This window comes from Parasteatoda tepidariorum, chromosome 7 (assembly GCF_043381705.1).
Source record: "Parasteatoda tepidariorum isolate YZ-2023 chromosome 7, CAS_Ptep_4.0, whole genome shotgun sequence".
In the NCBI taxonomy this organism is placed as follows: domain Eukaryota; kingdom Metazoa; phylum Arthropoda; class Arachnida; order Araneae; family Theridiidae; genus Parasteatoda; species Parasteatoda tepidariorum.
This window is the reverse complement of record NC_092210.1, coordinates 6,267,283-6,280,220: the sequence shown is the minus strand read 5'-3', so window position 1 is coordinate 6,280,220 and position 12,938 is coordinate 6,267,283. Positions and strand designations below refer to the sequence as shown.

The window sequence follows — 12,938 nt, the reverse complement described above, 5'->3', positions numbered from 1 at the left end:
TGAATGATTTTTTATACATACATAAATAAGTATAAATAGTTTTATATGTAAATCAGTTGAGTTATTATTGTAAAATAATCGAAACTTAGCTATGTTATAGGTATGAGGTGGAGGGAGAGAAAAAACTGTAATAAATATATTAAAGACAATAAAGATAATCATATATTAAGATAGTTAGAAATATTTAAGATAAATAAAAAAAAACTGAGTAAACGCTATTTAAAAAAAAAAAACTAAAGTGTTAATGTTGGAAAAAAAGGGAAATAACCATAAAACGTTAAAAAGATATAGTCTATCAACCCTGTTAATAACTTGATTAATAATTAACTTGTTCCTTAAATTCATTGAATTTCACAGACTTTCAAGAATAATTAAAATGGAGAGTGTCAAACTTTCTACTTCAGGATGTTTTTCAAAGCTCTTTCAGAAAAGAAACTTAAAAAAAAGAAAAAAGAAATACGAGTGCGTTAAATTTAAAGCAAAGTTTTAATTCTATACTACACTATCTTCCTGCAAAGAATTGACTGAACTTTAAGCCTGAAAAAAATTTTAAGCACTCAAAATTATATTTTTTTTTTTAAAAATTGCCAATGAGTTAAAATTTTTGCTTAGAGAGATAATGGGAAATTGAAATTCATTATAATCATTGAATAATTCTCAAATTTTGGCAATGTATTGATCAAAACAATACAGCGATAAAGAAATTCTTTGTTAAAAAAAATAGATCTTAAACACTTTTCACATAAAAAGAAAAATTAAACTTAATAATAAAATTTAATAATAAGCGAAAAGGCATTGTTTCTTATGACAAAAGAGCCTTAAAAAAACTCCATAAGAGCCATAAATTTTGATCTGCTTATAAGAAGCACTTATAAGCAGATCACAAGTCTATAACCAAAACCATAAATGTAGTAATTTTTAAAAAAATATAAAACAGTTAAATCAANATAATTTTCAAAGACTTTACATGATCATGATAAAATAGCTAATTTCTGATAAAGAACTCTTTTCTTGATTATATTAGCTACCATAAAAATATCAAAAGATTTTTCGGTAGGGTGGAGAATCAAGCCTGAAATTGAGAATATCTTACAAAATGCAGCAGAGCTGCACATGAGAGTGCAAGAATCTCACCGAACCCAGCTCAGTATACACACATGCGGACCCGCAAGTATTAGATTAAACGTGTAAAATAATTGGTTCCTTCATACGCTACTGGGTGACAGTAAGCCAAAATGCATCGTGTTTTAATGAATTGTGAAAACGTCGAATAGAACAATATGAAAACCACGCTTTTGCATACGATGCGACGAAAATCGACATGGTAAGGGAAAAAATCTCATTTTCGAAAAGGGAAAATTAAGCACTTTTTAAAGACATTAAAAAAAGCCCCCATTACAAAAAGCACCTTTAAGGGCTTTTAAAAAACAAAAATTGAAAATAAGCACTTTTTAAAAACGCTATGCAAAATGATAAATGTTTGAAGAAAAAAAAATTTTTCAGTTTTTGCAATTACATTTTGAAAAAAATATTAGTTTTCAGCTTACTTAAGCACTAAACAAAAATGGAGTTCCCTAAACAGTTCTCTTTAAACCAGATAGAGAGTTGAAGTAAACAGAAATATTTTACTGCTCTTGATGGAGATCACAAATCAGAGTCATCTTCAAACCTGACAGTGAGTAAAAATAGGACCCAGAAATTCTTTCAAAATTAAATAAATGAGTCAAATCCGTTTTCTCTAGACAAAAGTCATCTTCAAACCTAATAGTAAAGCTAAAATTAAAACCAATTCTATATGACTGATATAAGAGTCACTTAGGCCAGGATAGCCTATTGGTAGATCACCGGACTCACGTTCGTGAGAACGGGAGTTCGAATCCAGTCGGCTAAAATCTCCCCATGTAGTAAATGGTGCCTGATGCATGTTAAATCTGTCGTGTCAGAAAGTCCACCATGTTTACATAATAAATTATACCTCTGGGGTTACGGAATTGGTTGTTCTCTAGTTTAGGTCAAAACTACGATCTGTGGATGAATGAATGTGTCCTTTCTATAAACAGGTGTGATGTATGGGTGTGACAGAAGTCGAATTTTTGTTCATAGATGGCGTCACTGGAAAACAAGAGAAGTCACACCCCTTGCCTTAAGTAAAATTTGTTCGCATTAGATAGGGGTTATAAAAATGTTAGGATTGTGATTAAAATTTATAGTTGTTCAAAAGAAGTCAAAGGTTAAATGTAAAACTTACCTTGAAGGCCTGTTTTGGATCGGGAGGCATAGCCATTGCTGGAGCAGACATCTGGTCTTGCATTGCACGAGTTTGATCAGCAGCTTTGAGAAAAAAATAATTTTCATATTAGCCTTAAATGTAATAATAAAAAGACAAACGGAAATCAAATGCCTATTTTAAATTTAATAATTTAGAACCAGAGTGCTCCAATTGTAAGGAACCTCTAACTATTATAAATATTTTAACCCAGTGCGGCAAATGTAAATATCAGAGACTATGTCATTTTGGTAGCTTACATCCGTCATTATTTTTACTAATTGGAGATAATCTTCAGTCTAACATTTTCTCATACCTTAAGGACAGTGGCATTTATACATCTAGTTTTTACACCAGAACAAAATTGTGAACCTAGTTGTAAAATATCCACTTAGTTGAAGGTGCAATATAGCCAAAACTCAAATCAAATGTAATAATTTAGCACATAATTCAATATATTCATGCTTCATCTTATACAAAAAAAAATTGTAATAAGCAATAACAATAAATAAAATTCTTAAGAACTCCAAACCAGCATCAGCTTGAGTTTTTAGTTAAATTTCACTTTTCTTATTTTTCTCCCCTTAATATGGAAGATACCTTGTAATAATTATCATGGGTCACAATGTATTTATCTGGGGAGAAAAAAAGATACTATTAAGCTGTCTGTGTTCAAAAAGATATATTAAATAGGATGTAGTTAAATGTTTGACTTCAGATTGTAAATTTGATTATGATTGTCTAAGTTAAAAATTAAGATGTGAATAGTATCACAAAGTACAACTCTTTCCCTTTTGAAAAGAAAGCATTTTTTTCACAGCAACTCTAGTAAATGATAAAAATAGATGACAGATATTACGAAGCATTAATCTATCTTGAATTTACATTCATTTGAGTAAAAGTACTTGCAAGAAAAAAATAGCCATATTTTTCTCTTTACAGTCACATTTTAGAGTTTGAAAGTTATAAATTTCTTCATATTTTTGCTCTTGTCTTACTAATTAATGTAGAATGAAACTTTGCATGCAATTTATAACTTACCTCTAGGATTATGATTTAAGTAGGCAGTAAAATAAAATTCTCATGATCTCTATATACTGAATAAGTTTATTAAGAATATACTTTACATCAACTTAATTCGGTAGTGTTGTGGAAGCTAGAGGGCGATTCCACCATAAACGAATGTCATATTTGCAGACTTTAAAATTAGAGTAGGTTTGAAATCTTTTTTACTTTAATGAATTCAAACAACTGCTTTAAAAAATATTCTCTGTCAAACTATGTTTTTAAAAAAAATTCTAAAATATGCTTATTAAATTAGGATTAAAATTTCATGAATTATTTGCACAACTCACCATTATTCTCCCCCAAGACTAAGGCATAAATGCTTCTAAGACCAAAGACATTCAAGAAGTACCAAGATGCTGAACTCACCCTATGTAAATAAAATTAAAAAAAAAAATATGCAACATGAGACAGTAAAAATTAATGTAATAGTGATGAGACAGATTTAGACCAAGCATCAGCAAAAAAATTACTATACAGGAAACTAATTTACTCAATTATTAGAAAGTTATAGTTAAAATTACAGTTAGAAATGTTCAAAGAAATATTTTTGACACTTCTCTTTTAATTTTTGAGGAGAGAATTTTAAACTAGAGACCTTTTATATAGAAAACCACTATAACTTCTAAACTGGTAGTCCAATTAACTTGTGATTTAGCATATAAAAGAAACCACCAAAAACTAGATGACAATATTGTCTAGATGACAATATTCCTTTCCTCTTTACTTTTTTTCACTCACCCTCCTGACAAAATCTAATGTGGGAGATTATGTTAAAAGATAGTTTTCGAACTCATTTTAAGTAAATTTATGAAACACGTAACAATTTCTTTTTAAATACACGTAATATTTAAAATTAATTTAAAAACATGTATCTAATTTACCAGGAAGCATCGAGTGACAGCAATTCTATACCTCTCTGCAACATGGGCTTGAATCGTAACGTCAGAGGAAAAGGAACTTTGGCTAAAAAGAGGAAAAATATTATTTTTGATAAATTTGGATAATGAAAAAATATGTAATTTCATTTTATAACTGTTGTTGAACAGTCAAACCAATTTTGAGTTTATAAGACTGTCAATGTTTAACTCCATAGCTTTGTTACTTTGATCCCAGCCCAGAAAACAAAAAACTTCTTTATTACGCATCGGGAGATAAACTAATCTTCGTGGAGGACTTTTTGATAGAACTAACCCACATTCGGGTAACATGGAAAAGAAAACCACAAAAAACCCCAACCGTTAGCCTGGAGGGAATTTTAACCTATGATCCATTTCCCACTGAGTATATTTTGTACCAGCACTGTGGTCAGTCTCAGCAAAAAACAGCATTTGCATCAAACAGTTATTGCTGTGATTCGAGTCTGGGTCAATTCATTTGGAGGCGAATACCCTATCTCCTCAATTACTGCAGCTACAATATATGAATATTATCATGATCACTAAAAATATGACAATACAAATATTTTGAATGAAATTATCTCAGCATTATTGTAAAAGCTTAGGACAGCACCCAAGAACTGCAGTACTTTATAATTGTAAATAATAAATTCAATATAAGGAATGACAAGAAAAAAGTTATAAGGTATAATACTATCCAGTCTTCAAAGATATTAATCCACTAGATATAATTTTGCATGAAATTAAATGTAACAACTTCACAAATATGAAATAATTTATTAATTTAACTTTTTTTTAAAAAAAATATTCGGCATAACATCACTTTTATTAACATGTATATGCACAACTCATTTATGTATTCTTTATTAGGTAAAATTCATTTTAGAAAATGTTACAGTACATGGTATTACAAACGTTATGGTACAGCAAAAAAAAAATATTTAAAGAAAACATTTTTTGATTTAACACATGATTTACCCCATTTAAGACTGTCATTTTCTTGTGAATAAGGCCAAAATTCGAAATTATTCTTTTGATTGTTACTAAAGCTATTATACATAATAAAATAACATGTCACAAGGAAATTTATTTTAATAACTGTACTAAATATTAATAGTAATTTAATAAAATCCTTGAAATTACTGACTTATTTAAACAAACATTTATATCTTATATAAATTATAATTAGTTCACTAATCAATGAACTAGTTATACATTAATATAATTAACATTAGTTCACTAATATTGGAAATATTCATGTACATATAAACAGGAGTGCAGAAAATTCTCATATCCTAATATTCTTCTATGAACAAAGTTTCTCTATGGGATCAAAATTTTCCAAAAAATTTAAGCCTTTTTATTCAGTACAATAATTTTTAAAAAATATATTTTGGAAAATAGAGTTTAAATTAGATAAAAAATTCATTTGATTTCACAAAATTCTTGAATAAATGAGCATATGTGTTATAAAATAATAGAAATCAAAATATATTGAAATAATGATAATTTATTAAACTAAATTTAAAATCCCTTTTATTAACTTAAGGAATTAAAAGTAATAAATACACAATTTTTTTTAGATCAAAATTTCCCCCATAGCTGCTTAAATTTCCTCCAAAGCCTTGTTTGCCTGGTAAGACATTCTGTTCCAATGAATATAATTAATAACAACAAATATTGAGAATCAATAAAAAAATTATATGTTGAGTTCAGATAATTATTGGCAAACACTTTAATTTTACTTAATCTAAATAATTCTCTTCCTAAATTGTAACATACAAGAATTATAAATCAAAATTTAGATTGATACTAATTAACAACTAATAGTTATTACAAGCAATATAAACCCAATAGTTACATTGATAATAATTAACAACTCATAGTTATAACCTGCAACATAAATCCAATAGTTACAATATGGGTCTTAAATTACCAATTACAAAATAAGATTACCATTAGAAACACCAATTAAAAGTTTCAATAATTTTGGAGACTTTTTTTATCTGTGATACGTACTATAAATCGAATAACCATAGAAGTATATAATGCAAGCATTGGGCTTGATTTAGTATCTAATAAAGTGTCTCTAATGTCAAAAAGGAAACTTGCCCTGGGTTTTTGAAACTTTTCAACGAGTTTTTGAAGTGTCATGTCAGAAACCAGTTTTTGACATCAAAAACCCAACCCTAGTCTGACTCCAACGTCCCAAGATCACTCATACATGATCTCAATTTGACACTCTAGTATTACTGTCTATACGTACTCTTAAGTACATATAGTTTGTCTAAATTAAGAACTCCCCTAGCCATACGTCTGGACCCATGGAGGTGCTATGATAATGTGGTAAAATAATTTCAAGTAGGGGTCGGAGGTCATTGTTTAGGATAGGTTTCGGTTCTGGTCAGCAAGAGAATATTTTTCTTCAGTCTATTGTGTTAGCCCTAGTGTGAAGAGATGCTACCCTCCCTGACAGTCGAGGACTCAGATTTAACCCACTTAGTAAAAACAGACAAAATTGAGAAAATGTTTCTCTCCGATACAGCTGTTTCTCTATCTAGCAACATGAAAAAACCAGTTTTGCTATGCCATATCCTCCAACGTTGGAGAAATAAAATAACAGAGATTTTACTATCGACATTGTTTAGGTTACGAGTAAAGTTCTGATGCATCATCATGTAAGTCAAAAATAAGAACTCAAAATTGGAAATAGCATAAGCACTTACGTTTAGCGAAGTAAAAAATATGTATATAAATCTTAATCTAAAGAAGATTTTTTTAAATCATTATTTATATTACTTAAACTATTAGCACTCATCATACTGAAGTACTGGCAATAACACCATCTGTTGAGGAATAAGAGAAGTATTTTTGCCATCAGTGGATATTTTATTGGCAAAAAAAAAAAAGTTTTTTTTAAATTTCATCAACAAATACAGAGAAATTTGAGAATATACGGATAAACAAGTGTAAAATACAGGATTCTTCGTTAAAAAAGAGGGAAACTTGGCATGTAGATGCTATGCAGAGAAGACATCTGGTTAATATATGACTTTTTACGTTCAGAACCAGTAAAATTAATGAGCCCTGGGATCAAATTGAACAAAGATTAACATAATTTATGCATACTTGTTACAAATCCAGAAAATGTCCAGTTGATCCACCCTCCAATTATAATCATGGGCAGAACATTTGTGAAGTTTCCTTTCACCATATCCGTCATCATACTAGGATCAGTCATTGGGTTTTGGGCAGGGGGGTTACGCTTTTGAGTCTTGAAGTAACCCAGATCTTCATTATTAAAATAATGTTTGCGCATCAGGAAAGCCTGTAAAAAAGTATGTATTTATCTGTTATTAAAATAATAGTTATACACAAGCCCTGCAGCGCAATTTTTCCGAGCTTTCTGCTACAAAACTCTCTACCACTAGTATCTTTCTGCAAGATACTTTTAATAATAACAAAAATATATGTTGCTAATTTAAAATAACAAAAACGCTGTGCTAACAACAAAAAAAACTGTATATAATATTTTTTTAATTGAACATTCAATATTTTTTTATTCTAATATTGTGGGTGATATTCTCGCATTTTGTTGGGAGGAAAATGCACTAATTATTTACTTTTTTGCAATTTGTAAATAATCACAATAAAAAAATAATAAAGGCCCAAAAAAGTTAGAATGCATCATGTTGGGGATAACATAACGTTATAACAACTAAATCTAAGATGTACTTAGCTTGAAAGTAATACTTGCGCTTTACCAGAGCTAATAGTGATGCATAAAAAAAAAAATTAGAGCATCATTTTACAAAAAGACTAGAACTAACTTAAGTGTAGCACTGAAAGTAAGCTAAAAATAAATATAATAAATCCTTCTATTTATTTTAACACATATTTAACATTAAAAAAAAATATTTTTAAAGGGTAAATGCAAGTTAAGATAAATAACTAAAAAATAATGTTTTTTACCAGCAGATAAACAAAAATATTTAAATAAACAATAAAAACATAATATTTTTAATCACTAGCTATAAAATAAAAATTACTAAAATATGAACAAAGTTGCAATAAAACGAAACATAATGGGGGAACTTGTAATACAATAAAATAAAATAAAATTTCAACAACTAAGTCATCCTAAAAAAATAATTTAAACAAACTAAATTAATAAAATTTCATACAAATAATCTGTATTTAATTGAAATTACAATGTGTTTAATCAAGTGACAAACCTTTCTAAGTATAGAAATAATTAAAAACAAAGAATAAAAGATTTTTTAATGAAAGTAAATATGATTCCCCATGAGTCAAATTTTGCAAATGATACTGCACCTCCAAGCAAAATAAGAAGTAATTCAATTAAAAAATACCATTTCTTTATAGATATCAGATAAATAAACACAGCAGATGATTAAAAAAAATTCGATAATTAATGTATTACCCAAAACTATAAAATGATAATCTATCATAATAAATCGAAGATAATGAAAATTGAGAAACAAAATTGATTTTTAAAAAAAAGAAACTAACATGTCAATACTTTGAAAACAGAAATTTCAACTTCCTTAATTCAGACATCCAATCGACAACACTCCAGCAATGTTTAAGACTAATAGAAGAATCTTAAGAACACACCTAATGATGGTCAGTCCAGAAAAATATCTGACTATATTTTTTTTTCTATCATACAAGCACAAATTACGGTATTGAAAACAAAAAAGAGAAATCTCGTAATGCAATATGGTGTCAAATTTCCTGAAATTTCCCAGCTATGGGAGGAAATTACATTTTCCCCTTACCTTTTTTTTAATCTTGTTTTCCCTGACAATTCATGGTTTTCTTGTTTCAATTCCTGTTTACAATCCCAGCGTGTGCAAACTTTGTTAGATGTTTAATATGTTACATGTTAGATATTAACAAACTACATATAAAAAATACATAATTTAATATTAACAAACCTGTCTCGGAATGTATTTTCCATTTTCCCTAAGTAGCCTGCTCCGAATTATCGCTTGGCTAAAAAAATATAAAACATTTTGCTATAACATATGTAAATCATTGGTCAAGAAGACATTAATTTAAGTAATATTAATATAGAATTCATCATTAATTTCTAATCAAATATCTTAAGAAGAAAAAAAATTTAAATCTTGCATAATTTACAAATTATTGCTATGAAAAAGACATGTGACAAATTCAAAAACACATTTTATTTACCTTACTTGTATTGAATAAAATAAAAACATTGATACAAACTTTTGGAGAGATAATTCATTTAGTTTCATAGTTATGCAAATTTGTTAAGGTTTGGCAAATAATAATAAATAAGGGAAAATTAAATGTAATGAAATCATTTGAAAATAAAGTATTAATCAAGGTTCAAAATGTAAATTCGAGTAATTTAGGAATAATTTACATGAATGTGTTCTAAAATGACCAATTAAGTTTTTCCTAATTTACAAATTATTCCTGTGGAAAAGTACATTACATTCGTAAATAATGTGTCTTCATTTTAATGAACAATAGATTTAAGGTCAGTTTGAACGGATTTAATTAAATACATCTTAAAAAATTTGGACAATAATTTCCTTTTTTTAACTAGTCTGTAACTTATGGGAAGATTTTCGTATCCTAATCTGTGGCAGAATAATTGCCAAGTCTTGGAAACTTCCAAGCAGCGGCCAGCGAGAAACTTAAAAAAAACATCACAGAAAGGGACAACTCGAAAGGTATAACTCATAACAACCCCTGGAGAAACATCTGCATGTCTTTTTTCTTAAAAATTGGCAAGTTTAAAATCTATTTGGGAACTTGGCAAATGTAGCTGGCGCAATAGATCATGATACAGAAATATACCCAAATTTATTATGGCTTAGCAAATAACAATAAAGTGGACATCTTTTGAAAATAAAATTTAAACCCAGGTTCAAATAGAAACTAATTTAATTAAACCTCTTTCCAAAATTAATGAGTAATCTATATTAATGTGCCTTAAAACAGGCAATTAAATTTTCCAGAAATAAAAAAAACCGAAAAGGGCCAACTACAATTTGATGCGCCAACGCTTAGGTTTGCAAATTTAAAAAAAAAATAAAATTAAAAAAAAACAAGTGGATGTTGGCCCGAGGGTGGATAAGTGTTACACTTTTCGAGTTGGTCCCTTTCTGTGATGTTTTTTTTTCTTTCTTTTTTTCTCGCAGGCCGCTGCCGTAAGTTGTCAAGACTTGGCGATCATTCTGTCACAGATCGCGATACAGAAATCTCCCCCTTCCAATTGATTCTCTTTAGTCATAGTTTGAATATGCAAGAAAATTCGAATGCGAAATTTTTACATTTTCCTGGAATCAAATAAGAATGCAGGATTTTTTTCCATGCAGCTGTAAACTAACATATAAAAATTTCCTACTAAATAATATAAATAGAAATTTAGCTAAAATTAAAGAAAATATTTTATTAAAAGTCTACCTATCTTGTACTTGGAGAAGTTCAACTTTTTTAGGAGATGTTAACAATATCGATATATAATGGCGAACTATACCGAAAAGGAAAGTAATAATAACAATGGGAAGGAAAACCCATAAGCGAATGTCGGGATCTAACAAGAGTTCAGACATTTAAACTAATTGTTATTTGTATAAAACCAGGAAAAACAAAATTTAAATTGCTGTTTACAGTTTACGAAACAGTGCGATTGTTGATTGTAGAAAGAGAAACCGAGCGACATGCTCTTTATCAAAGCTTATAACTCTCTAATCCCACTAACTAAACCGATAGATGAGGCTTGACAAACAGCAGACAAAAAAAAAATGAAAAACGGTTTTGTTGAGATTTGAGCTTCATGCGAGGATCGCGAGACAAGTTCACGACATCGGTTCAGCCTGACGATACAAGTTCATGTACAAGTCAAATCTTTACGAGCAATCTCAAATAAAGACATTCCAAACGAAAGTGATTGTTGGTGAATGGGTGCGATATTTCTGCAGTACGGTCCTTTTGGGCTTTGTGTCAATTTGCGCTTTTGTTACATCGCATTGGTCGGAAGTTATACAGTATATGAGCAAAAATTATTCCGTTTTAAAGCTTTTAAACGTAATTAGTAATGTATACATACTTAAATAATAGGATACATTGTGGTCCTTCCTAGTTGGTCTGTAATAAATTTCCTTGGTGTGGTTGTTGTTGTTAATTTACGTCGCACTAGAGCTGCACAATGGGCTATTGGCGACGGTCTGGGAAACATCCCGGAGGATGATCCGAAGACATGGTATCACAATTTTGATCCTCTGCGGAGGGGATGGCACCCCCGCTTCGATAGCCCGACGACCTGCGAGCGAAGTCGAGCACTTTACAGTAGCACAGTTTAACGAGGACCAATACCGCACACCCTCGGTCCCTACGCAGACTGATCCAAGTGGTCACCCACCCGCACACTGACCACAGACAGTGATGTCTTGGTGTGGTAATATAGCACGTAAAAATATATCTGACTGAGTTTGAATATAAAGGAGCGATACGGAGTCATTTAAATGTACAGCTCTTGAAGTGATACGCCCCCTTTTTTCTATAATCATTTCCCGGAGTCCCTAATTTGTTTAAAAAAAATTTCTTTAGAATGGCAGTTTAATATGTTATAATATAATACTTGACCGACTTTGAATATTATTATAGGTTTATAATGCGTGGAGTTTAAGGACCTCACACATATGCAGTATATAACGCTCTTTGAAATAAGTACGTACATACTTAAATATTGTACAACATTAAGGGTCAAAAATTTGTCTATAATACTTCCATTTATTATAGCACAATAATATGATATAATATAATACCTGACCGAGTTGAGTATTACAAATTAAAGTTAATGTAAGATATGGAACCATGTCCATATGCAGTATATGAGCAACACTGTCTCAATTTTAACTCTTTAAAACGAAATTATATATATATATACATACTTAAAAAATGTGCCTCATTGTGAACCTCTTATTTGTCTATAATAAATTTCTTTGGTATGGTAGCATGCTACAATATAATACCTGACTAGGTTTGAGTATTATGGATAAGTATTAAGGGGCGATACGGAGCCATTTATGTATACAGATTTTAAAATGCCACGCCCCGTTTTTCTATAATTATTTCAAGGATTCCTTAATTTGTTTATAATTATTTTCTTAGTTATGGTAGCATGTGTTACAATATAATAACGTTATATTCTAACGTAACGTTATATGTTATAATGTAATAACCTGATTGAAATTGAATATTACAAGTTTGTATAACAGGGAGGTATGGGCCATATACATAGGCAGTCTATAAGCAACAATTTCTTTATTTTTAAAGCTATTTAACGCATTTTGAAATAGATACAAACATACTTAAAATATTGAACCACATTGTGGGCCCTTTAATTTGTCTGCAATAATTTCCTTTGGTATGATACTATAATATGTTATAATATAAGACCTGGCCGAGTTTGAACATTATATAGATTACTATAATGGGGAGTTACTGGACCATGTATTTATACAGTATATGAGCGAATATTTCTCTATTTTACCGCTTTAAAACGTAATTAGAAATATATACATACCTACTTAAATAATGTGCCACATTGTCCCCCTAATTTTTCTACAATAATTTATTTTGGCATGGTACTATAGTGTAATATAATATAACATTTGACAGATTTTAAATATTATAAGTTA

General features: G+C 29.4%; 1 protein-coding gene across 1 annotated transcript in view; it reads right to left on the bottom strand.

Moving 5' to 3' along the window:
- The window catches only part of LOC107455170 (ER membrane protein complex subunit 3), a 127,719-nt gene extending 116,722 nt beyond the window's left edge, over window positions 1-10,997 (bottom strand). The window contains exons 1-6 of the mRNA XM_043039769.2: window positions 10,699-10,997; window positions 9,192-9,249; window positions 7,360-7,558; window positions 4,216-4,297; window positions 3,622-3,701; window positions 2,248-2,331 (exon numbers count right to left, since the gene is read on the bottom strand). Coding sequence (XP_042895703.2) covers window positions 2,248-2,331; window positions 3,622-3,701; window positions 4,216-4,297; window positions 7,360-7,558; window positions 9,192-9,249; window positions 10,699-10,847 — 652 coding nt within the window. The 5' untranslated portion in view covers window positions 10,848-10,997. The remainder of the gene's footprint in view (window positions 1-2,247; window positions 2,332-3,621; window positions 3,702-4,215; window positions 4,298-7,359; window positions 7,559-9,191; window positions 9,250-10,698) is intronic.
- Window positions 10,998-12,938: the final 1,941 nt, after the last annotated feature.